This window comes from Xyrauchen texanus, chromosome 7, assembly GCF_025860055.1.
Source record: "Xyrauchen texanus isolate HMW12.3.18 chromosome 7, RBS_HiC_50CHRs, whole genome shotgun sequence".
NCBI classification, from domain to species: Eukaryota; Metazoa; Chordata; class Actinopteri; order Cypriniformes; family Catostomidae; genus Xyrauchen; species Xyrauchen texanus.
Window position 1 is genome coordinate 44,524,468 of NC_068282.1, and position 26,719 is coordinate 44,551,186.

General features: G+C 37.1%; 2 protein-coding genes across 4 annotated transcripts; one reads left to right on the forward strand and one right to left on the reverse strand.

Moving 5' to 3' along the window:
• The first annotated feature begins 589 nt into the window (after nucleotides 1–589).
• On the forward strand, nucleotides 590–20,676 carry mtif2 (mitochondrial translational initiation factor 2). Of its 3 annotated transcripts, none has more exons than XM_052130768.1 (14): nucleotides 590–752; nucleotides 1,238–1,412; nucleotides 1,591–1,714; nucleotides 1,853–2,024; nucleotides 2,441–2,601; nucleotides 2,823–2,999; nucleotides 4,797–4,936; nucleotides 11,258–11,382; nucleotides 13,616–13,820; nucleotides 15,484–15,736; nucleotides 15,917–16,057; nucleotides 17,743–17,907; nucleotides 19,742–19,882; nucleotides 20,255–20,676. In XM_052130768.1, exons 2-14 carry the CDS (start codon nucleotides 1,272–1,274, stop codon nucleotides 20,425–20,427), a joined length of 2,118 nt encoding a protein of 705 aa, XP_051986728.1. In that variant the 5' UTR covers nucleotides 590–752; nucleotides 1,238–1,271; the 3' UTR covers nucleotides 20,428–20,676. The 3 variants fall into 3 exon arrangements, with proteins under 3 accessions (XP_051986728.1, XP_051986726.1, XP_051986727.1); XM_052130766.1 differs by having other exon boundaries at nucleotides 1,262–1,412; XM_052130767.1 differs by having other exon boundaries at nucleotides 1,267–1,412.
• An 823-nt stretch (nucleotides 20,677–21,499) lies between these two features.
• Nucleotides 21,500–24,579, reverse strand: rps27a (ribosomal protein S27a). The gene is made up of 6 exons (XM_052130769.1): nucleotides 24,532–24,579; nucleotides 24,364–24,428; nucleotides 22,419–22,473; nucleotides 22,256–22,341; nucleotides 21,845–21,976; nucleotides 21,500–21,741 (listed from the first exon to the last, which is right to left on the reverse strand). The coding sequence occupies exons 2-6, from the start codon at nucleotides 24,409–24,411 to the stop codon at nucleotides 21,592–21,594; spliced, it is 471 nt and encodes a 156-aa protein (XP_051986729.1). The 5' UTR covers nucleotides 24,412–24,428; nucleotides 24,532–24,579; the 3' UTR covers nucleotides 21,500–21,591.
• Between the last annotated feature and the right edge of the window lie 2,140 nt (nucleotides 24,580–26,719).

Sequence of the window (26,719 nt, forward strand, 5' to 3'; positions counted from 1 at the left end):
TCAGGGTTTGGTAAAACACGAGAGTGAGTAAATTATGGTACATTTTCATTTTGGGTTGAAATATAGGCCTACCTAGCACACAAAATCTTTCTCAATGGGGCTCAGGGTGGCCTATAAAACCGAAAGCACCACTGAGCAAAATTTTAATCTCTGGAGGTTTTTGTCTCTTTGTAGGCTTGTGTGCACTAAAACATATAATAGTTAACATGAATATGACATCTGAAATTCAAATGAAAATTGGCCTCAGCAATGAGTATTTTTTTTTAATCCTTCACCAGCAATCACAAATGACTATGTATGGTCCAACCCCACTTGCGCTGAAAAAGTAACAGACATCACGTGACATCTCCGTCATTTGAGTTACTTCAGCAGTGGACTGGAAAATAACTTACAACTAAATAATGACACAGGGAAACTTAATTAGTCATAGCTGAATTTAAAATATTAGAGTTATTATTTCTAGACCACTCCCATTGACTCGCTTATTTGCTTTCTGTAGCGTAATCAAAGAGTAACGACAGCGCGTGATCATGTCTCCCCCTTGTGTTTTGTGTTTTGAACTGCAGTCTTTACAATGCATTGTGGGATACACTGTTATGGCGGCGTCCATACAGCAGAAATGACATCTAACTACAGATTTAATGAGCTTCTGTTGATTTTTGCCTCCACATTCTGCCTTACATGTCGGCACATTGAATGAACACAGCGGTGGCCGTACATGTCTTATTGAGTGCGTTTCTCCTTGTTATTTAGTAAGTATAAAACATAACATAAAATGCAGGTTAATAATTATGCTGATAATCTGCTTTAAGATAATGTGATAATATAATAGTGTCGAATTTACAAATGAATGTGAGGGTGAAACACTTGATAGTCATTTTACATAACAGTGCTTGTGTATCCCCGTGTTTTTGGAAACGTTCCGTGGTTAAAAAAAATTAGGTTATACCAAGTTTTTGGATATGTACTATGGTAAAACCCTGTTTATTTGGAACAGTATCATGTTTATACCATGTTTTTGGATATGTACCTTGGTAAAACCATGTTTATTTGGACAAGTATCATGGGTATACCATGTTTTTGGATATGTGCCATGGTAATACCATATTTATTTAAACAAGTGCCATGGTTATACCATGTTTTTCCACTCATTTTACATTTAAATTGTGTACTGTCTAGATGTACTAAGATTAAAGTGCATTATGTAAATTATGGTATATTTGTCTCTTCATGTGAGCTAAAAAGTAAAATTTTCTATAAGAAAAGCTGCTATGAAGCGGATATCAGCCCTGATTGGCAGGACTGCATCATCCTGTTGGCACTATGGGAATCCAACTCCAACCCTGTTGCCTGCCTGGGCACCTGTACCCCCATACACCTGTCTACAAATCCGGCACCTGGCTGCAAAACAGGTGAAAAAGCAGTATACAGAGCCCACCAATATAAAACACTTCACTAATGCTTTTCAGAGTGGTCACAACAGTATGCAGAATGCACACAACAAGATTCCAGATTACATTACAAACATGACTGTTTAAATGCCTTGTGTGCTTGTATTGAGCTGAAAATCTTTTGTTGATTTTGCTGTAGAATAAAGGCAATTTTAAAGGTCAGAAGATCAAACCGAAACTAGAGAAACAGCAGAAGCAGGAGGTGGAGATCAAACAAAGAATGACTGTGTCTGAACTCGCCAAAGCCATGAATAAAGACATCAGTGAGTGCTAATAACATTCCTAACATTCAGTAATGAAGAAAGTTTTGCCTCCCCTTCCAACTAAAAAAATTTTGTGCCATAATAACACACAATTTATAGGTAGTATGTTAAATCTGTAAGTTTATCAACCCTTTGTAGATCATGTCTATGAGGCCCTGCTAAACACAGAAGTAGATCTGGATGAGTTGGAGCCCGAAACATTGCTGGAGGAGAAATGGATTAAAGAAGCTGTGAAGAGATCCGGCATGAAGCACAAATGGGCCAAACTGGTTGAAACCAAAGTCAGAGAAAACAAAGACATCCAAAGACAGTGAGAAGGATTTTAATCATCTAATGTTTGCATTCTGTGGTTTGTGATCCCTTTGTAATCAATTCTGAGATTGAATGAGATAAGACAGAGATTAAGTCAGAGGCAGCAGATCTGTAAAATGCTGTAGCATGTGGGCCTTAAAGATCACAACACAGTAAAGAAAGTCTTCAATTTTGGATTAATTCTGTCTTTTAAATATGTGTCCTGCATCGTACAACTGTTTGTAATGGACTTGTTTATATTAGTATATTTTAATTGTAATTTTTTTAAATCATATATATATATATATATAAAACAACATTAGTAATAAATACTTTTATAATTTAGTATTTTCATAATGTAGTATTTTTAATTTTATATTCATGATTTAGTCTATTTCTGTGGCTTATAAAATAAATTGCATGAATTTTTGTCAGACCTCCTCCAGATCCTGCTCAGTTAGTCGCTCGTCCTCCAGTGGTGACCATCATGGGTCACGTTGACCACGGAAAAACCACACTGCTGGACAGTCTCAGGAAGAGTCAGATTGCTGCTCAGGAGGCAGGGGGAATCACGCAGCACATCGGGGCTTTTCGGGGTAATGAACTATTAAGCTTATTAGTGCCATATGCCAGGGATTTGTTGTCTACACACCAGGAAAGCAGCAGTTTTCTTTAAAAAAAAAACAAAAAAACAAGCAAAGTTTTACCAAGGATAAAAAAAAAAATCACATTTCTTCAATATGACCTTAATACAAATGTAAAGAATGGCTCACGCAGAGATCTGTCATGATAATGAATGATTCTGTCTCTTGTTCAGTTCAGCTGCCCTCGGGTGAGAAGATCACTTTTCTGGACACACCTGGACATGCAGCGTTTTATGCCATACGGGCACGTGGAGCCATGGTCACGGATATAGTCATCCTGGTAGTTGCTGCTGACGACGGTGTGATGAAACAGACAATTGAGTCCATACAGCATGCCAAAAAATCCAAAGGTAGCTGACAATTGAAAAAATATTAGGTTAATTATTAAAACATATATTAAAACAATATTATATAAAACCATTATTGTAATGTATTTATTTAATTTAATACAATTGCATATTTCTTATATAATTATATTAAAATTATATTTGTTCACAATTTACTGATTTAAAAATATGATTATAATGTGTGTGTGTGTGTGTGTGTGTGTGTGTGTGATATATATATATATATATATATATATATATATACATACATACATACTCACCGATCAGCCACAACATTATAACCACCTGCCTAATATTGTGTAGGTCCCTCTCGTGCCATCAAAACAGCACCAATCCGCATGCTATTCTTCTCACCACAGTTGTACAGAGTGGTTATTTTATTTACTGTTGACTTTGTCAGTTCAAACCAGTCTGGCCATTCTCTGTTGACCTCTCTCATCAAAAAGGCATTTGTTGTCTACACACCAGGAACTACACATCAGTTGCTAGTGCACCTCTTGAGGTCAGGAGAGTGAGGTTTACACACTGCACAGCTATCTACCAGCTGGCTCCTGGAGGTTGTGGAGGTCATTTCCATCCACAGAACTGCCCCTAACTGGATGTTTTTTTGTTTTTGACATCATTCGTAGTAAATTCTAGAGTCTGTTGTGCATGAAAATTCCAGGAGATTAGCAGTTACAGAAATACTCAAACCAGCCCATCTGGCACCAACAATCATCAATGCGATAATCTAATCAGCCAGAAATATGTCCTTTTCTGCATATCACGGCACTGTTTTATGGTCCGTTCTGCATAACGCGGCGGCCCATTCGGCACGTTTTGTGGCCGACACCGGCACGTTCGGTTCTCCCGACGACCAGTCCACCAATGATCGGCCCCAAAGTGTGTCGGCCCACCGGGAAAATGCCTGGTATGCCAGATTGCCAGTCTAGCCCTGGGTGTACCTGGTCTGAAACTATGTTTAATTAGGTGGCGCATGTCCACCTGAATGGCCGGGCCCAGGATTTCCCAGCAGAACATTGCCCAGAGCATCACACTCCCTGCCATCACTTCCCCAGGTAAACGGCACACACGTACAATGCCGTCCACGTGATGTAAAAGAAAACCAGACTTATCAGACCAGGCGATCTTCTTCCACTGCTCCAAGGTCCAGTTCCGATGTTCAAGTGCCCATTGTAGGCTCTTTCGATGGTGGACAGGGGTCATCATGGGTACTCTGACTGGTCTGCAGCTACGCAGTCCCATAGGCAGCAGGGTGCAATGCACTGTGTGTTGTGATGCATTTCTCCCGTAAACAGCTTTACAATGTTCTGCGACTTGTAGACCTCGGTCGGTTTGCACCAGATGGTATAGCCTTATATTTAGGTCTTATAGCCTTTGTTGCCCAACACCCTGTCACCGGTTTGTCCCTCCTCGGACCACTGTCGGTAGGTACTCACCACTGCTGACCGAGAGCACGTTTCAGAGATGCTCTGACCCAGTCGTCTGGCCCTTGTCACTCAGGTTTTTACAACTGCCCATGTCTCCTGCATTCAACACGTTGACTATGAGAACTGATTGTTTGCTTGCCATCTAATCAACCCAGACCTTGACATGTGGCCTTGTTAGGAGATGGCCTTGTTGATTCGCTTCACCTGTGAGTGGTCATAATGTTTTGGCTTATCCGTGTATAGTTATATCATTATTAAAAAATCTTCTATTTGTAATATACTGATTTAATCTAGCTAGTGTCACAGTTCTGTGTTAATTTTGTGTCATACGTTTCAAGGTTTCTCTGTGTGAACGTGCTTTTATCTGCAGTGCCAATCATTGTTGCCGTGAATAAATGTGATAAACCTCACACCGACCCTCATCGTGTTAAAGAAGAGCTTTTAGCCCATGATGTGGTCTGCGAAGAGTTTGGAGGAGACATTCAGGCCATTCATGTGTCCGCATTAAAGGTATAGTGACAACCAAAATTATTTTAAGCCACACTTAAAAATGTTTGAATGTCATTGCATTTAGATTAGTATTGTCAGATTAAGAAACCAATATCCAACCACTAGTCCATGGTGCACCTTTTTTCCGAACTAACTTCAGAACAATTTTCTTTGCCAAGTTTTTAATTGCTTTTAACCAACTGTTGTCAAGGTGATTTTTAGTGAATGTATGAACTCAGTTCCCCCGCAAGTTCACACAAGTGTCCTAGTAAGGAGTAACCATGGACATGCTTCTCAAACACTGACAACCAGAAAGTGTCCTTTATTTTAAACAGTATATTGTTTTATTATTTAAAACCTAACAAACTTCTTGTGAAATATTTTGCCTGAAAATTGTGCTTGTGCTAACTTTCTTTATAATAAATGCCACTTTTGATATTTTGTTATCTAATGCAATGACACTCATACATTTTTTATTGTGGCTTAAAGGGATATTTCACCCAAAACAAAACTTCTCTTATTATTTACTCACCCTCATGCCATCCCAGATGTGTATGCATTCTTCTTCTGAACACAAAGATTTTTAGAAGAATATTTCAGCTTTGTAGGTTCTCACAATGCAAGTGAATGGGTACCAACATGTTGAAGCTCCAAAAAGCACATAAATGCAGCATAAATGTAATCCGTTTTACAAATCAATATATTTAAGTCAGTTTTTACCAAGCATTCTCCTCCCTGCCCAGTAGGTGGCGATATTCACAAAGAATGTACATTTCCAAAAACAAAAGAAGAAAAATGTTAAAGACGTCGAAGTGGAGATTAATAGTAAAAAATAACTTAAATATTGATCAGTTTCTCACCCACACTTATCATATCGCTTCTGAACAGTGTCGGGTTCGAGTCCACCTTAGACGCGTCCGAGTCTTTAAACAATCGTGTCCAGAAGGGGTAGAGTCGGACTCAAGACACAGTCCATAACAGGCCGAGTCTGAGTCGAGTCCGAATTAATCTGTTCATGGATATGTATTTAAATTGAAAACGTAAATTTAGCATCAATATTTTAAGTTTAATTTGACCTTCACAACTAAGAAAAGTTATTTTTTTATATAAATGCAACAAAAACACTTATTTTGTCTTTCATGTATAGATGTTATGATTATTATCCTGATGAACAAACTTCAAAGTGGGTTCAGAATGAAAGCATATGCTTTAGTTGTATGTAGACAAAACTGTCCTCAAACACTTTTTTTTCCTGCGTTTTGTTGACAATTAAATTATTTGTTGCTTTTTTTCCCTCTACTGAAACAGAGACTAAAGACAGTGAAAGCTGTGTTAGTCATTACACCCAGGGTTATTACTGTTCGGATGTTAATTTACTTTATGTATTTAATTTTCAATTTGTCCTTTCAAGTTTAGTTTTATCTAAAACGATCCTTGTCTAAAGAAATAATAGTCTATATTGAAATTTCTATGTACTGGTTTGGAAAAATACATACAAATGAGTCAACACAGTAGTAATTAGTACTCGCCGAGAAGTTACATCTCATGATTTGACTGCAAATGCTACATTTAAAATCACTGGAAAAGCCCACTGATAATATTAGAGCCATTTAATATGGATATGACAGTATTGTTTAGTTAATTAGTGGAACACGGCATAAGAATAAGATTCAACTTTATTGTCATTGTGCAGAGTAGAGTTACAGAGCCAATGAATTGCAGTTGTTTTTCCAACTAAGCTGGGGTCAGAGCGCATGGTCAGCCATGAAACAGCGCCCCTGGAGCAGATAGGGTCAAGGGCCTTGCTCAAGGGCCCAACAGTGACATCTTGACGGTGCAGGGGCTTGAACCCCCGACCTTTCGGTCAGTAACCCAGAGCCTCAACCGCTGAGCCACCACTGGCAAAGTAAATTTCACAGTGCTCTTTACAACTGTACATTCTTTGGTTTCTCCGCATCTTCCGCAGATTTCAGTTCTTCCCAACAGTGGCAATAATATATTGACATCCAGCTTTTGACACTTAGGACAGTTGAGGAACTTATACACAACTATTACAAAAGATGCAATCATTCATTGATGCTAAAAAGGCAACTCAAGAACCAAGAACAAAGGAGATGCAAATTTGTGTACATTTGAGTAAATTTGTGTTTTGTAGTTTCTGAAGGGCAATACTACATAAACCTGATTTCTTGTTTTTGTGTATATCTCATACTAAATTGTTTAAATCTAACATATATCTAACATAAAACAAAGGTAATCTGAGTAAACACAAAATACAGTTTTTAAATCCCTAAATCTATGAAACTGCATTCATAATGGGGTTCAGCTGGACTAGACACACACAGGCCTAATTACTGCCAGCCCTGTTCAATCAAATCAACACCTAAATAGAATTATTTCAGCAGCATGAAGTTGTCTAAAAGGTCTCACCTAGTAGCACACTATGCCAAGGTAGAAAGAATTTCCAGAAGTGATGAGGAAAAAGAAATACATCAGTCTGGGAAGGGTTACAAAGCTATTTCAAAGGCTCTTGGACTCCAAAAAAAACACAGTGAGAGACATTATCTCCAAATGGAGAACAATTGGCACAGAGGTGAACCTTTCCAGAAGAGGCCAACCTTCCAAAATTCCCAAGAGCACAGGGAAGACTCATCCAGTAAGTCACAAAAACGCCAAGGACAACATCCAAGGAACTTCAGGCCTTTCTCACATCAATAAAGGTCACACTGTTCATGACTCCACTATCAGAAAGACACTGGCCAAAAATGGCATCCATGGAAGTGAAAACCTCTGCTAACCCTGGAGAACATTAAGGCTTGTCTGAATTTTGCCAAAGCACACCTTGATGATCCTCAAACATTTGGGGAAAATGTTCTGTGGACTGATGAGTCGAAAGTTGAACTGTTTGGAAGACAGGTGTCCTGTTACATCTGCCGTAAATCAAACACAGAATTCTACAAAAAGGACATCATACCTACAATCAAGCATGGTGGTGGTAGTGTGATGGTGTGGGGATGCTTTGCTGCTTCAGGGCCAGGGTTGCCTGCAATAATTAAGGGAAACATGAATTCTGCTATCTACCAGAAAATCCTAAAGGAGAACATCCGGTCGTCGGTCCATGAGTTGAAGCTCAAACGCAACTGCATTATGCAGCAAGACAATGATCCAAAGCATAGGAGTAAGTCCACCTCTGAATGGCTCAAAAGAAGCTAAATTAAAATTTTGGAGTGGCCTAGTGAAAGTCCTGACTTGAACCCAATTGAGATGCTGTGGCAGGACCTTAAATGGGGAGTTCAGGCTCAAAAACCCAACGATGTGGCTGAACTAAAGCAGTTCTGCAAAGAAGAGTTGGCCATAGCGTTGAGGGCTCAGTGTTGTGAAAGAACTCATGTCAGGTACACATTTAAACAAAGTTCACAACATTGGACCCTAATATTAAAAATACAATCCCACATTTCAACATTTAATGCTTGCACTGTTAAAAAAGATAAGAAAAGTGCAGTGTAGTTGTCTGAATTTGAAATTGTCTGATTTACCTCCGTGGTCGTGTGGAAATGAACATTCACTGTAACCGCAAAACATCTTGCATTTTCACATGTCGTGTGAAGAAATTGATCGGCTTCTTTTAGCTCGTTGTTGAAAATGCATTTTTATTTGGGAATTTCAAACTTGCGCTGACTGATAGGATGACAAAGAGCGAGAGCGCCAAGCTCATGACAATATTGAGTGTGTGCGTGTGTGTTCAGGTATACAGTTGAAGTCAGAAGTTTACATACACCTCAGCCAAGTAAATTTAAACTCAGTTTTTCACAATTTCTGACATTTAATCGTAGAAACCATTCCCTGTCTTAGGTCAGTATGGATCACTGCTTTTATTTTAAGAATGTAAAATGTCAGAATAATAGTAGAGAGAATGATTTATTTCAGCTTTTATTTCTTTCATCACATTCCCAGTGGGTCAGATGTTTACATACACTTTGTTAATATTTGGTAGCATTGCCTTTAAATTGTTTAACTTGGGTCAAACTTTAGGGTAGCCATCCACAAGCTTCTCACAATACGTTGCTGGAATTTTGGCCCATTCCTCCAGACAGAACTGGTGTGACTGAGTCATGTTTGTAGGCCTCCTTGCTCGCACACACTTTTTCAGTTCTGCCCACAAATTTTCTATCGTATTGAGGCCAGGGCTTTGTGATGGCCACTCCAATACCATGACTTTGTTGTTCTTAAACCATTTTGCTACAACTTTGGAGGTATGCTTGGTGTCATTGTCCATTTGGATGACCTGTTTGTGACCGAGCTTTAACTTTCTGGCTGATGTCTTGAGATGTTGCTTCAATATTTCCACATAATTTTCCTTCGTCATGATGCCATCTATTGTGGGAAGTGCTCCAGTCCCTCCTGCAGCAAAGGTACCCCCACAAAATGATGCTGCCACCCCCATGCTTCACGGTTGGGATGGTGTTCTTCGGCTTGCAAGCCTCACCCTTTTTTCTCCAAACATAGTGATGGTCATTATGGCCAAACAGTTCAAATTTTGTTTCATTAGACCAGAGGACATTTATCCAAAAAGTAAGATCTTTGTCCCCATGTGCACTTGCAAACTGTAGTCTGGCTTTTTTATGGTGGTTTTGGAGAAGTGGCTTCTTTCTTGCTGAGCAGCCTTTCGTGTTATGTCAATATAGGACACGTTTTACTGTGGATATAGATACTTGTCTACCTGTTTCCTCCAGCATCTTCACAAGGTCCTTTGCTGTTGTTCTGAGATTGATTTGCACTTTTCGCACCAAATTATGTTCATCTACAGGAGACAGAATGTGTCACCTTCCTGAGTGGTATAATAGCTGTGTGGTCCCATGGTGTTTATACTTGCGTACTATTGTTTGTACAGATGAACATGGTACCTTCAGGCATTTGGAAATTGCTCCCAAGGATGAACCAGACTTGTGGAGGTCCACAAAGTTTTTCTGAGATCTTGCCTGATTTCTTTTGATTTTCCCATGATGTCAAGCTAAGAGGTACTGAGTTTGAAGGTAGGCCTTAAAATACATCTGCAGGTACACCTCCAATTCAGTACAAATCCTATCAGGAGCTAATTGTCTAAAGGCTTGACATCATTTTCTGGAATTTTCCACGCTCCTTAAAGGCACATCTAACTTAGTGTTTGTAAACTTCTGACCCACTGAAATTGTTATATAGTCGATTAAAAGTGAAACAATTGTTTGAAAAATTACTTGTGTCATGTACAAAGTTGATGTCCTAAACGACTTGCCAAAACTATAGTTTGCTAATATTACATTTTGACACGGAAAAGAGAGCGAGCTGCGGAAAAACTGCTGACACTAAACGATACTGATAACAGCCGCAACGGACACTTATCATAACATTCAAACAAACACATTCCAGCACGAATCACGAATCAAAACACACACAGATGAAATAGAAACTCAAGGACTAGTCAAGATCTGGAGATGTTTCATTTGGCTTATAAACATACCTGATGAAAGCTATTTCAAAAAGTGGTGAGGACAAGTCTCATCCATCTCAACCCATAACTGACGGCGATGTATCAAATAATCATTCGGTGAATACTTGGAAACAACTGAGAAATTAATCTTTTATCTCTTTTTGTTTTTTCCACGTATTTGTCCATGTGGTCATTGTTGTTGAGGAAATAAGCTCATCAACCCGCAAGAGCCCAAACACTGTACACACACTGCAATAATTGGTAGGCGACGAGAGTTCTCGCAAACAACAAATACCAGCATGTGTGTATGTTTGTGTGTGTTTGCTAACACTGTGAAACAAACTCTGGCTTTATTTCATTATTTATTTAATTATCGTTGTTCTTAATTTGTTTCATTATCTTTGTTTTGGAAACAAGTGAGAAAGGCTCGAGTCTGAGTCAAGACTGAATAAAAATGCATCCGAGACTGTGACAAGTCCAAGTCCATTAAAATTGGACTCATGACTTGGACTCAAGTCCTGCAGCTCTACTTCTGAAGATATGGATTTAACCACTGGAGTCTTATGGATTACTTTTATGCTACCTGTATGTCCTTTTGGAGCTTAACAATTGTGGCACCCATTGACCTACAGAGCAGAAATATTCTTCCAAAAATATTTGTGTTCATTTTCATTTTCATTTTTGGATGAACTATCTCTTTAAGTGGCCACATACATTGTGAGTTGTCCTCTTAAAGTGACAGTGATTTGTCAATGTTTGTATTTGTTCTATCTCTGTAATTTCGTGTAACCTGGTTTTTTGACTACTGTATCCCATAACAAGTAGGAATTAGCATATGTGAATATGGCAGCAATTACAGTGTCCTTTCTCTTCAGGGGGACAATTTGTTAGAGCTGGCTGAAGCCACAGTGACACTAGCAGAGGTTCTAGAGCTGAAGGCCGACCCCACAGGACTGGTAGAAGGAACAGTTATAGAGAGCCGCACTGACAAAGGCAAAGGGTGAGTATCCACATGGGGCAGATGCTAATAAGAATAGAATAAGAACTAGACTATTATACTTCCTGAAGAAAATTTGAGTGGTGCTTGCCCATGCAATACTTTCAGTCAATATGCTAGGATTGTGGAAGGTGGTTGTCTGGGAATTGCTCTGGTTTTCTAGGTGGTAACTTACTAGCCCAAGTCAAAATAGTCCACCCCCAATCTGTATGATATTCTCGGGTCCTCCTTCAATCGGGGCGGATCTAGAATTTTTACTGGGGTGGCAAGGGGGTGGAATGTAGACTATGAAGGGTGGCAACACCAAACCAAGCACTCAAGCATAGTTCTTATGGATTAAGATACCAAGCTTCATTGCAACAATTACTAATTCATTCATTCGAGTCATTATCATATTTAAAATGTCCATGGATTTGCGATACTACTGCATTTCCACAGGAACCACATAGTAACCATTTTGCAACATTAAAATAAATATATATTTTTGGCATAATAAAAAATAAGTAACAAAATGTATATCTCCAGTGCACCAAGATATTGTCTATTAAACATCTACAAATTCTAAATGTTCCTAAGCTTCACACATAGAACCAGCAATCTGGACAAAACATCACCACCTAATACAGGCAATTTTTTGTAAGTGTACCCATGGATGGAAAATGCATGCATATCCCATTTTATTCTGCTAATAAAGTCCTGTAGGCCTATCACCTTTGTAACAGCTGGAATAAGTCATTTGAAAGTGAAGATTAACACAAAGTTAGATCAAAATAACAAATAAACTGTGCCAAAAATTGAACTGTGGGGGGCAGTGCTGCAAAATTCAGGAATATTAATTATGTTATGCACAGTCAAATATTCTTTTAAATTACCTGTTTCAATCAACAGTCATTCTTAATGACCGATTGAAGTACTCACATATTTCACATAATATGATTATTTCATCTCTACATCTGCCACTACCAGTCTTGGGAGTTTGTTAATCAGTTGATGAATACATAGATCAGCACTTTGATTAAGAACATGACTGATTGAAGTTTTTAGAGGTTTTGAATTCGAATATGCTCAAATATAACTTTATTTTAATAAAACAGATAAATAGATTGCATATGTACATCAATGTATGGGTGTTACACTATAAAAATAAAATGCAATAACAGATGCAGGGAGACGAGAGTAGCGAAAACACAGACATATTTATTGACAGTTCTGTATATGAAAAAACAGCAAACTCAGAAACTTAGACAGTGACAATCACAAACTCTCCGCAGCAGGAACCTGGAAAAAAGTAAATATGCTCCTTAGCACCTTTGAATGAGATGACACAGCTCATGAACAACCGTCTCCCATTGCACAACCAGCCATGAAACACAGTTTATATAGGGAGGAAACACAGTGCACCCATCAACAATCAGCTCACTTGTATACAGCACACCTAAGATTAATTAATAATAGAGAAAGACAACACACACACACTCTCTACATACACACAAACAATATGGCCAAGAAGGTCATCACAATGGGTGAAACAGAAAAGAGAGCGAGCTGCGGGAAAAACTGCCGACACTAAACAACACTTATAACAGCCGCAACGGACAATTATCATAACATTCAAAATAACATATTCCATCACCGGATCACCAGTCAAAAAACACACAGATGAAATAAAAACTCAACTCAAGGACTAGTCAAGATCTGGAGATGTTTAATCTGGCTTATACACATACCTGATGAAAGCTATTTCAAAAAGTGGTGAGGACAAGTCTCATCCATCTCAACCCATAACTGACGGCGATGTATCAAATAATCATTCGGTGAATACTTGGAAACAACTGAGAAATTAATCTTTTATCTCTTTTTTTTCCACGTATTTGTCCATGTGGTCATTGTTGTTTAGGAAATAAGCTCATCAACCCGCAAGAGCCCAAACACTGTACACACACTGCAATAGTAGGTAGGCGATTGGTCGATGTTGTGATTGGCAGCTGCAGCTGCTGTAAAAAATCATGGGATTGGTAAATCCTGTTGTATAATTTTTGTGAAAAACGTAAGTCTTAGATAAGTAATAACCCACCTCTTCTCAGTGACTAATCAAATTTGATGTATCGTCATTCTAGCCGTTGCTCAAAACGATGCTGTATGAGTTACAAACCGAAGTTTAATACTTAAGGTTAGGGCTTTGTTCAAATCCCTAAACTTAAGTATGAGCAATAAAACTTGAAGTGATCTTCCACAGGCCTGTTACTACAGCGATCATCCAGCGTGGCACCTTGAGGAAGGGCTGTACACTAGTGGCGGGAAAGTGCTGGGCTAAAGTGCGCTTCATGTTTGATGAGTATAATCAATTGATGACTGAGGCCGGGCCTAGCATTGCTGTGGAGATTGTGGGCTGGAAAGATCTTCCTTCAGCTGGTGAGGAGATACTGGAGGTGGAATCAGAGGTATCTACTTAACGTACATTTTTAAGAAACAAATATTTAGAATTTTTGTTGTATTTTGTTTTCTAAAGTCCCCTTGTAATATTAGTCATGGTTTCAGTTGCACCTAAAATGTTATAATTCTGTTTTTCAGTGTGAGCATTTTCCAAATTTGACCCTAAAATAAATTACTACTGCTAAATTGCTACTGTATTTTTAAGGTTTCTATTTTCAAATGAACTCTGTTATGATTAGCTAACCTATGTGTATTGGTGCTGCTGATAGTTAGGTAGAAATCTTCTTTCAGTAAATGGTCACAAAACTTTCTCATTCAAAATATTTATCTTATATATCTTAAATGAAATGAAGAATTCCCAAAAATGAAAATTCTCTCATTATTTCTCACCCGTATGCCATCTCGAACTCGAATGACTTTCTTCCCAAAAACACAAATTAACATATTTGAACTGAGGTTGAATGTATGTTTATCCATACAAGTTTTGGTCACCATTCACTTGCATTATTAAAAAAAAACTAAGGAGCTGATAGTGGACTTAATCAAGAAATGGACTAGATCCTATACTAATTTCAGGATCAATGGGACCACTGTTTAGAATGCGAGTACTTTCAAATACTTGAGTGTGATTATCTTAGAAGATTTGACCTGGTCATCACATGTAAAACCGCTAATCAAGAAAGCACACCAACGCCTTTACTACCTTAGACACCTAAGGTGGTTTGGATTGCACACCCAGATTCTGAACACTTTTTGTACACATGACTGAAAGCATTTTAACTGGAGGTGTTATTGCCTGGTATGGGAATTGCATCCTACAGAACTGTAAATCCTTGCAGAGAGTGGTTAGAACTGCTGAAGGAATCATCCGGTATGCTCTCTCAGAACTGGAGGACATATACAACAGAAGGTGCAGGACCAAGGCCAATAAAATATTTAAGGACTAGAGCCACCCTAACAATAGTGTGTTTACATTGCTGCGGTCAGGACGCTGTTATCGCTGTCTCAAAGCATTAGATCAGGAAGAGCTACTTTCATCAAGACATTCAATTATGAATGAATGAATGAATGAATTTACATGGAAATTTAAACCTCATGATCCAATTGACTCTCTTATGCACTAGGTCACTTTGCACTCACATACGCACATATATTGAAATTTCGTATATGGTGCATATTATAGCCTACATGTAAATGAAAGTATGTGTATGTATATACAGTATATATGCAGAGTATAGGTGTGAATATAAATTAATGTAAGGGTGAAAAATTATGAGTTAATTTTAATATTTTGTTGAACTATTCCTTTGAAGGGTTAGTTCACCCCAAAATGAAAATCTGGTCATTACATTATCGTGTTAAGGCAGAATATTAGCCTCAGTCACCTTTCACTTTCATTGTATTGAAAAAAGATGCGGTGAATGTGGATGGTGGCTGAGGCTAACATTCTGCCTAACATCTCCTCCTGTGTTCAGGGTATAAACATAAACGTAATTTTTAGGTATTTTCTCTGAAAACAAGTCTTATCATCTTACACAAATTTCCCTTTCAAGTAAATGTGTCTTGTTTTTAGGGTGTTTAGATCATTTTATTGGGAAACGAGACAAAAATACGAACTTATACAAACTCATTAAACTGAAATCATACAAAGGAAATATCTTTTTCTCTTAGCAAAGGGCTCGTGAGGTGGTGGAGTGGCGCAGCTACATGGAAGAGCAGGACAAGTTGAAAGAGGACCAGCAGGCCATTGAAGCCAAGCAGAGAGAGCATCAAGAAGGCTATAAGAAGGAGAGGGAGAGCATGGCCCATCTGACCTGGAAAAAGAGAAGGGCGGTCATGTACCGAGCCAACAAACACAAACACGCCCACAGGGTCAGTGAGAAAATAGAAACCGAGGAACTCATGCTGCCCGTCATCATCAAAGGTGAGATGAAGGTCTTTAGTAGAGTTGATCAATTTTAGTAACTTTGAAAGATGCATGAGGATTGTAAAGACAACATGAAATAAAGATTTCTTAAAGGTGCTGTAAGCAAACATTTTCATTTGAACTTTTCACATTTTAGAGAGAAATTGAATTGTGATATCAGACTACTGTTTTTCTCAGGCGATGTGGACGGCTCAGTGGAGGCCATTTTAAACATTCTGGAAAGTTACGACGCTGATGACCAGTGCCAGTTAGATGTGGTGCATTTTGGTGTGGGAGACATCTCAGAGTATGACATTAACATGGCAGAGACTTTTTCAGGTGGGTATCCACAGAAGTCACTTAAAAAAAGAACTTCAAAGGGACAGTTCACCCAAAAATGATCATTCTCATCATTTATGCAAACTCGTATGACTTCAATTTTGATTTCCCACCCAAAGCAATCATATCGCTTCAGAAGACATGGATTAATCCACTCAAGTCATATGGATTATATTTATGCTGCCTTTGTGTCCTTTTTTAAGCTTGAAAAAAGGGCTCCATTGACTTGACATTGCACAAAAACACCTCATATACTCAAAATATCTTTGTTTGGTTAGACTTTATTTTAATGTGTCCTTGTTTCAATGTTATTACACAAGTAATTTCTGATTATTACTACTTAACAACATGTACTTACTATAGGTTTAGGGTAAGGGTTTGGTTTAGGAATAGTTGCTTGTAACTACTCATTATTTACTGTTAGTTATTTACTGTTACTGTTAATTACTATAGTAGATACATGTAGTATGTGTAACAAGGACACATTGAAATAAATTGTAACCCTTTGTTTTCATAAGAATGAAAGTCATACGAGTTTGGGAAGGTTTGAGGGTTAGTAAATGATGTGATCATTTTTTATTTTTGGGTGAACTATATCCCTTTCAATCACTGCTAACCTGTGAGACTGATATTGATTTGAGTGCATGCACTGTAAAAAAAAATTAAGATAAACTCTCAAGGCCTTGTTTTCAGAGAAATCATAACAAAACAACATGAAGTGGGTTAAGAAATATAAACTTAAAGGGATAGTTCACCTAAAAATTAAAATGCTCTCATCATTTACTCACCCACATGCCATCCCAGAAGTGTATGACTTTCTTTCTTCCACTGAACAATAATTAAGATATTTAGAAGAATATTTCAGCTCTGTAGTTCAGATCTGTCTCCATACAATGCAAGTGAATGGGTACCAACATTTTTAAGCTCCAAAAGCACATAAAGGCAGCAAAAAATTAAGTCATAAGTCTTCAGAGGTTAAATCAATATCTTCAGATGCGATATAATAGGTGTGGGTGAGAAACAGATCAATATTTAAGTCCTTTTTACTATAAATCTCAACTTTCACTTTCTTCTTCGTCTTTTGGCGATTTGCATTCTTTGTGCATATTGCCGCCACCTGGGCTGGGAGGAGACTTTACTGTAAAAATGGACTTAAATATTAATCTCACTCACACCTAACCACTGGAGTCTTGTGGATGACTTTTATGCTGCCTTTATGTGCATTTTGGCACTTCAATTTATTTGGTACCCATTCACTTGCATTGTGAGGACCAACAGAAGAAAAATCTTCAAAAAAAATCTTTGTGTTCAGCAGAAGAAAGTAAGTCATACATATCTGGTATTGCATGAGGGTGAGTAAATGATGAGAGCATTTTCATTTTTGGGTGAACTGCCCCTTTAATTCAAGGGGAAAACCAGTGTATTTTTCTCATACCATTGACACATTTTCTTGTTTTTAGTGTAAACCTCACTAAATTTTGTTAGATTTATCTGAAAACAAGACTTAATATCTCATGTCAAGTAAATGTTTCCTGTTTAAAGGATGTTTACAGTAAATATTTTCACTGGAAAACAAGCCATACATGCTAGTAATAAAATTATTGTTGCAGTGAGATTACTTTGATAGGATAAAATTGACCACGTATTATTTTGGGTATTCTCTCTTTATCTCATTTACTGGACAGGTACCATATATGGGTTTAATGTAGCTGCAAATAAATCGGTTCAGCAAATGGCTGCTAAGAATGGAATTCCCTTAAGATTACACAAAGTCATCTACAAACTAATAGATGAACTGAAAGAGGATCTGAGCAGTAAACTGCCCCCAACCACAAAGGAAAATATCATTGGTAAGCTTACTGTTTGACTATAATTGCACAAATTGCAGATAAACTTTTCTTTTAATTATTATTATTATTATTATTATTATTGTGCTAAAGGGTAATTTTTTTGCTTTTAAGAAATGAGAAAGCATTATTGCAAATAAATTGTTGGGTGTGTTGACAACTCATGTTGTTTGATACCTGTATGACCTTTCTTATTCGGAACACAAAAGGAGATGTTTTAATTAATATTGCAGGTCGTCGTCTCCATACAATGGCAGATAGCACCTCATTTTAAATCTTATAAAAGGTTTCGGTAACACTTTCTATGAAGCCTATATTTATAATGCATTCATAATGTCTCCTATAACACACTTTGTAAATGTTACTTCTCATAAATAATTGTAACTACAGTTATAATACATCTTAAAGTGTATAATGCATTAAAACACAGTTGACATCCAATTTTATCTGCAGAAGTAATGTAATATAAATGTTCGGTATTGTATTAGTGGCGTCATACAAAAGCTTTTTCTCCCCAATTTGGAATGCCCAATTCCCACTACTTGGTAGGTCCTCGTAGTGGCACGGTTACTCGCCTCAATCCGGGTAGCGGAGGACAAGTCTCAGTTGCCTCCGCTTCTGAGACAGTCAATCCGCGTATCTTATCACGTGGGTCGTTGTGCATCACACTATGGAGACTCAAAGCATGTGGAGGCTCATGCGACTCTCCACGATCCATGCTCAACTTTCCACATGCCCCATTGAGAACGAAAACCCATAATCGTGACCACAAGGAGGTTACCCCATGCAACCGTGTCAATTTGGTTGCCTGGCTAGAGTCACTAAGCACACCCTTTATTCGAACTCGCAACTTCAGGGGTGGTAGTGAACGTCAATACTCTCTGAGCTACCCAGGCCCCAGCGTCAACACTCTTAAGGCTTTATGACATGATCATATACCATTATAAGTGGTCTTGACCAACTTGAAGCAAAACAATGTCTTTATATAAACTGCCATAACATGAACTTGTAACATACAATACAAGTCAAGCCTATAAGTTATATACAAAATGCACAAAATACAATACATTTTGAGATCTTAAAGTATTTCCCATGTTTCCCAAAAGGATGTAGTTTTTGGCTATAGATCTAATGGAAAAATATTATAAATAAAGCTTGCAAATTTATGGAAGTACTTTATTAGTATTTGACAAGCTTGACATTTAATGTCTTATAACCTCTTAAAAATATCAAATGGATGTTTAGAAGAAGACATTTCCTTGGTCACCTAAATCATACCTAATATATATATTAGATAACATGTATAAAAAATAAGAACATTATAGAATATAGAAACATTATATTTTATAATGCATTAGATTTCAAAGTATAGCTATGAATAGGTAAGCATTATTATGTGTTATAATTGTAGTTACAATCATTAATATATATATATATATTATAAGGTGTATTATGAGATATTTCAAGTGTAATGCATTAGAAATATGGGCTACATAGAAAGTTTTACTGTATTATCGTATGCCTTCAGAAGACTTGGAATATGATGCACAAGTCACATGGACTACTTTTATGTACTTTATGTGAGTCTCTATCCACAGCCAATGTATTATAAAAACATACCAAGATATTAATTAAACATCTCCTTTTGTGTTCCTCTTAAGAAAGGCATACGGGTTTGGAACGGCATGTGGTTGAGTAAATTATATGAATTATATATGAATTATAATAATTTTTCCCTGATCAGTCATTGTTGACTAAGACTTTAAAACATTATGCTACATTTATAAAAGAATCGGTAGTTTGTCTTGAATGTTGTGTTTTCTCCTTTGTACTTCAGGTGAGGCCTCGGTTCTGGCGATGTTTTATGTGACACTGGGGAAAAAGAAGATTCCAGTGGCTGGCTGTAGAGTTCAGAAGGGTCAACTGGACAGAAAGATGAAATTCAGGCTCATCCGCGGCAGAGATGTTCTCTGGGAAGGTAATCCAATGGCAGTGCAACAAAAAATACTATGATCAAACATTTTGTTTGTTTTTTTAGTGTATGTTGTAAGGGCTGTTCACAACTAACCGTTTTGCCTCCATCTGCAGTGTTTTTCAGTTGTTTTTGTCCGTTACAATGCATCTTTTTTAGACTCCGTCTCAAGTAAAATAGAATAGTAAAAGAAAGTTTTACAAAGGTGTCTCGGTGTTCTATTATATTTCTTGCGCTGCATCGTGCTTTTAGTGCAAGAACGCATTCAGTCTAAACGGCCCCTAATAGATGCAGTTTTTTTTAAATGCTTTTGTTGAATTTTATTGGTTTTGTATAAAACCAAAAATCTGTTCTGAATGTTTCTTGTTTTGTCTTCAGGTTCTGTAACAACACTGAAACATCTTAAGGAAGATGTGTTGACAGTAAAGACCGGCATGGAATGTGGTCTTTCTCTGGATAATGAAGATTTTGAATTCAAACCCGGGGATGAAATAGTTTGTTACAGTGAATCTGAGACAAAAAATAAAATATCTTGGGATCCTGGATTTTAAGGGACAGATGCATAAGTATACTATGGTACAATTAAGCTGACATTAGTATAAAATAAAAAAACTCAAATCACTGCTACCAACACCATAACAAATATAACCATAACATCTACAGCAGTTGAACATCTGTATTTTGATTCAACTCTCTAAATAGATGTACATAATCTTATTTAAATAAACAAGTGAGAAGAAGAGTTCCCATGTTTTAATTGCCTTAGTTGTACAATTAAATCTGAAAATGATCAACATTTATATTTTTGTGGCTTTTTTCATTGCAAGGTTAAAATCTAAACTTAACCTGAAATATGAAACATTTTAAGAACAGAACACCAATAGTTTAGTGACAGAATCACATATACTATCAAGATTTTGAAAATGAAATCCCACAAAAATATATACATTAAAGAAATAGTTCACCCAAAAAATAAAACTAATTTTCTCAGCCTCATGCCACTCCAGATGTGTGACTGACTTCTGCAGAACACAAAAGATTTTTTAGTATATCTACCATAACTTTGAATCTCCAAGAAGCACATAAAGGCAGCACAAAAGTTAATCAATAAAACTCCTGTAGTATAATCCATGTATTCTGAAGAAATCCAATGGGTTTTGGGTGAAAACAGATCAAAATGTAACTCAATTTTCACTCTTTATCATGACATTTGCAGTCTCCTTAGCAATCGTGATTACACTTCCTAGTACCATCTTGCACTTTGCGCATGGACACAAGCGTAATCAAGGTTGAAATCAGCGCCTAGACACTCCTATGGTAAGATGTACAATGAAAAAGTGTCACACTTTGGTCTCCCAAATCTATAAGGTCACTCCAGAAGACATTTTTTTTTAATGCTGCATTTTGCTTTTGGAGCTTCAAAGTTTTGGTCACCATTCAGTTGCATTGTGTCGACCTACCGAGCAGATATTTTATATTGCCACTGTTTATGGTAATCATTTGAGGTTTATATTTGCAAATTGTGTGTTATCCAACTTGTCACTAGTGTATCTGATTTAGTTACCATAGTGTAATGGGCTGAATACATTTAACTTTCTAAAGAGTCAAGAAATTCAACAGTCATTTTTGAGTGACAGGCCACATCTTTATTTACAAAGTACAAACTCCATAAACAATCTCTTGTTTACAACAGAGCATGTTGTCAGGGCTGCACTTCACTTGTCCTCTGGTTTGTTGAAGCAGTAGGTCAGGCAGCACTTCCCGCAGTAATGGCGGTCGAAATGGCTGGCCATGAACACCCCAGCGCCACACTCATCTGCAGGACACTCACGGCGCAGACGGTGGATCTTACCATTCTCATCGACCTGGAGAGGAAATATCAAATATCATACAAGTATCTCAATGAGTCGAGAACACAATTCAAAATTAATCACATAATTGGTCCTAGACAGGTTCAAAGCAACTCACCTTGTAGTATTTGAGCACAGCGAGCTTGACCTTCTTTCTCTTGTGCTTGTTCTTCTTGGGAGTGGTGTAGGACTTCTTCTTTCTCTTCTTAGCGCCACCACGCAGCCTCAGTACCAAATGCAGTGTAGACTCCTGTAAAAACAATCAACATATCCAGACTTAATTGAAGTCAATATTATTTAAGAATCCAACATTTAAATCTTCATATGTGGGGTGCAAGACAATGTCTGCAGGTTCAGTCCCAAGTAGGAGCAACAAAAAAACTAGATGGGCATTTTAGTCTTTGGAAATTTGCTCTGAAGTGCCCAGACACAGGCATTTCATCATTAAATATAAATGCCTGAACACACTGTGACCAATCAGCCTAATCAAATAAGGCAGATTATTCAGCTTGGCCCAATATTTGCTGACCTTCTGAATGTTGTAATCAGACAGGGTGCGTCCATCTTCCAGCTGCTTCCCAGCAAAGATCAATCTCTGCTGATCAGGAGGAATGCCTGCAACAATAACATTTACCTCCATGAATAGTGTTTTAACAAATCTGCAATGTGCTTAATATAAACCTGATGCCTACCTTCCTTGTCTTGAATCTTGGCCTTGACATTTTCAATGGTATCAGAGGGCTCAACCTATAAATCACAAAAGTATTTTTATGAGATGTGCAAGTCAAAACACTAAACCGCAAAAGGACATAAAGCAAACCAACTTCTCCGCATTAATTTACAACCAACTTCATGTAATTGTAATATAGGGGAGACTGGGGCAATGGTAACAATTTTGTCTTTTCAATTACAATAATGCTAAAGTGATGCAACTTTCTCAGAATACACCCTAGATGTTCTGTATTTCTTCTGCTGTATACATTTTTTCTGCCTAGGTTGTCAGACAAGTTAACATGAATGAAAGATGCTGATACTGTTGCTTGGTGACATCCATACAATATTTCATCATGACAGATTTCAGGAGCAAGTTAAGAAATGAAAATTGTATGACTGAATTGATTGGTTTGATCTTTAAAATAGGCAATGACTTCTTATCTGCCAATCAATTGTAGCAACTATTAATGATATCTATTAACAAGTATCATTAAAAAAAAAAAAAAATCGAATTTAACATCTCAAATAACAAACAGCTTAAATTATTCCTGACGATTAAAAGAGTGTACCATACAAAATGATAGAACTGTTAGGCTAAGTATTACAGATACAATATCACTAATTGTGCACTAACTTGTACGAAGTATTAGTAGTAACACCCTTGTGCAACCTTTGGGAAATTTTTGTCCTTTTAATTTGTTTTTCGATCATTTTGGCTGCGTTAATGCAAACGGCATACATTTTGCCAAAGGTATGTATTTTGGGTTTTTTTATATTTCAACCTCAGTTCCTATAATACGTTTAAAATACACTGTGTACATAAAATAGTTACACTCAGGACCTTTAGGACAAAAATGTCCCCACTGAAACTGCTATATTTGATCCCAGTTCCATTAAACCTTGAATTCTATGATATTATGCTATCATTCCAGAGCCCTAGCTTCAAAATTTAAATTTTTGATATTTTACAACAGATGGATCTATTTTTCTCACGTTTAGCCTATGGAGCAAATAGATGCTTTTTTCCTATTTTGAGTTTGCTGTATTATAGAGCACTGCAGGCCAATTGAATAAATGATGCAGCTAAAATTGTGTGGGTGTGTTGGTATGGATGTCAGAGTGTTTTGTATGTGTGTAAAAAAAACAACAGTAGCATTATGTAAACAAACTGGAATTTAAAGGGTTAAAGTCCTGAACATGAATATTTGGTCATTATGATCAGGGTTGATGTTGGTTAAAAAGAGTCAGTTAAAGTAGAAAATATTTTTATGGCAGTTTTTGCCACATACATTTGTGTCCTCTAAGGTACTGAATGAGAGTTCTCTTTTGTTAAACCTGACACTGCACAAAAAAATGACATATCCCAGACTGTGATAATCACACACAAAAAAATATTACCCTTAGCATTTAGTATATGGGAAATAAAAAATGATACCATTGTTTTACTAAAGTAATATTGTGTGGTAACTATGGTTTAACTAAATATCATGGTTAAACTATAGATACTGTAGTGAAACCATGGTTAGTTTTTGTAGGAGTAAACAGAAGTTTAATAATTTTCTGTTTAGGCTCACAAATGTAAAATAAATAAATGATTTGAATTGTGACAACATATAATATTGTATATTACCCAAATTATCCCAAGAAACCGCAAAAAAAAACCAAAAAAACAGAAGTATCGATATCGACGATGTTGGAATTGAAAATATTGGTATCGTATCGAAAAGTGGTATAGCCCATCCCTAGTTACCTTGTAACCATATAATTCAAACATACATTCATATGTTTTACATATTGTATACTTTTAAACTTAAAACTCCATATAATGCAAGACTATATTTCCCACGACAGCAAATATTCACATTAAATCGAGTACAAAAAGAAAAGTATCGTATTGTGCCATGCTGCCGATCTCCGTCTCACCTCAAGGGTGATGGTTTTCCCCGTCAGGGTTTTCACGAAGATCTGCATCTTGATGTTCGATCCACCTGTGCATAACAGAAAATGGAACGTCTGTGGATTAATTTAAGGCAAAAATATATCCAAATACTCTATTTATTTGGTAATTATTTGTCCGCGTCAGAAACTCACCACCAGCGCGCAGATGGCGGAAACCGGAAAGGGTCCTTCAAAAGGCAAAATGTGCTCTTCAGGGCCCTAAATGTGCCCTAAGAACTGCCTGAAGGAAATGCCCACAAAAAAAAGAGTTAAATTCAATCTGCAGCATTTGTGGCATAATGTTGATTACCACAATTCTGACTTGTCCCTCCTTTTCTAAAAAAAAAGAAAAAAAAAAGAAGGTAAAAATCGATGTTACAGTGAGCACTTACAATGAAAGGGAATGGGGCCCTTTTTGGCAAGAAACGTGAAGCTTATAATTTTGGACTTACATGTCAAAAATATTTTGTATTATTTCAGCTTTAATGTTTATATCATTATTTTTACGGCAATTTAATGGTTTACGGTTCTACATCGTCATGCCAACAAACTTGTAAAATGGCATATATATTTACACAGAAAAGGATTGTACGCGATTTTAATACGCCAAATAAATATACTTTTGAAAGTATTTTAACGTTTACAAATTGGCCCCATTCACTTCCATCGTAAGTGCCTCACTGGAACTCAGATTTTTGCTTATTTTAACCCTTTAATTAAAAAAAGTTACTAAGAGGTCCTTAGAGGACAAAAATATCTGCGTCAAAAAGGTGGCATAATAATATTATTGATTATTTTCCACTTTCAATTAGTTAATATTTTTAACCAACATCGGTCCTGATCATAACTACCAAATATTCATTCATTTTCAGGATTTTAACCCTTTAAATCCCAATGTGTTTATTAACATTTACATTTATTCATTTGGCAGACGCTTTTATCCAAACTGACTTACAAAAGAGGAAAACATAAGCGAATCATCTTAAGGAGACAGTGGTATGAAAAGTGCCATATTACAAAGTTTCACTAGCATCAGAAAAGCATTCAAAACAGATTTAAGTGCAACAAGAATTGTTTTTTTGTGCTCTTGGAAAAGATGTGTTTTTAGCCGTTTTTTGAAGACGGAGAGTGAGTCAGCTTCACGGATGGAGTTGGGAAGGTCATTCCACCAACGTGGGATGATGAAACTGAGAGTCCGGGAAAGTGTTTGGTGCCTCTTTGTGTTGGTACAACAATGCGACGTTCCTTAGCCGACCGCAGGCTTCTGGCGGGAGTGTAGATCTGCATAAATTATTTTAGGTATGCTGGAGCAGACCCAGTGACCGTTTTGTATGCCAGCATCAGAGCCTTGAATTTAATATGTGCATCAATCGGCAGCCAGTGGAGAGAGACAGAGTGGTGTAACATGTGCTCTCTTTGGTTCATTAAAGACCAGACGTGCTGCTGCCACTGTTGTTTTTTTTTTTATGAAAAAAAAACAAAACAAAAAATATTAATTATTTTCCATATACTAAATGCTAGGGGGGTTATAACAGTCTGGGATATGTCATTGATTAGCAACAACATGCATTAAAAAAAATTTTCTTGAGTAAAATCCTCCAGAATTATATAATTGCATTATTGGTTGTATTTTTACAAAAAAAATAAGTTTCTCTTGTGCCGATTTTAAAAGTGCGTTGACAGGAGAGATGTTGTTTACACCAGGCAGAGCCGTAACTAAAGCTGGTAATGATTCTTTGGGTCCACAGGTCCACGGTGGGCCACAACAAATTTTAAACTGTATTTTTTCATATGTAATGGGTGCAGACCAATAAATACTGTCAGGGGGCCTAGAGTTCTTTGCTGAATCCCTGCCACCTGGGGGCGCTATAACTGCCCCAAATTGAAGAGGATTTGAGAATTACTCAACAGAAATGAAACTAGTTTCATTCAGTTCAGTATGTTGATCTGATGCGTTCAGTGGGCTCTGAAGTCTTTGACATACATGCAAGGTCCAATATAGTCTTCTTTATGTCTAGCAAGTGCTTGTGAAAGTTGTTCTTCCATTACATAACATAATTTCAGCCCTTGTTGGCGCTCCACCATATGGTCTTTGGCCAAATTACCCAGTTTACTGCATGAAGCTCTGTCAGTTATTATGTGAATACTGAGTAATCTTCATTTACCCTAGTAACCCTTGGTATCAGATCAACACACTGAATGCTCAGTATAAAATAGCACTTGTTTAATCTATAAAAACAAATTCTCTACTGAAGCAGACAGACATTTTCAATTTTGATGTGCAATAACGGGTTGGTTGAATTCAATAAGAACAAGTAAATCTATTTTTAAAGACCTTATG

Excerpts from the sequence above, each read along its gene's own strand:
- mtif2 (XM_052130768.1), top strand. The coding sequence starts at position 1,272 with ATGAAGCGGATATCAGCCCTGATTGGCAGGACTGCATCATCCTGTTGG. Across the intron at positions 16,058-17,742 it reads CATGGCAGAGACTTTTTCAG|GTACCATATATGGGTTTAAT; the intron begins GTGGGTATCCAC and ends TTTACTGGACAG. Across the intron at positions 19,883-20,254 it reads CAGAGATGTTCTCTGGGAAG|GTTCTGTAACAACACTGAAA; the intron begins GTAATCCAATGG and ends TTTTGTCTTCAG.
- rps27a (XM_052130769.1), bottom strand. The coding sequence starts at position 24,411 with ATGCAGATCTTCGTGAAAACCCTGACGGGGAAAACCATCACCCTTGAG. Across the intron at positions 22,474-24,363 it reads GGAAAACCATCACCCTTGAG|GTTGAGCCCTCTGATACCAT; the intron begins GTGAGACGGAGA and ends TGTGATTTATAG. Across the intron at positions 21,977-22,255 it reads CTGATTACAACATTCAGAAG|GAGTCTACACTGCATTTGGT; the intron begins GTCAGCAAATAT and ends TTGTTTTTACAG.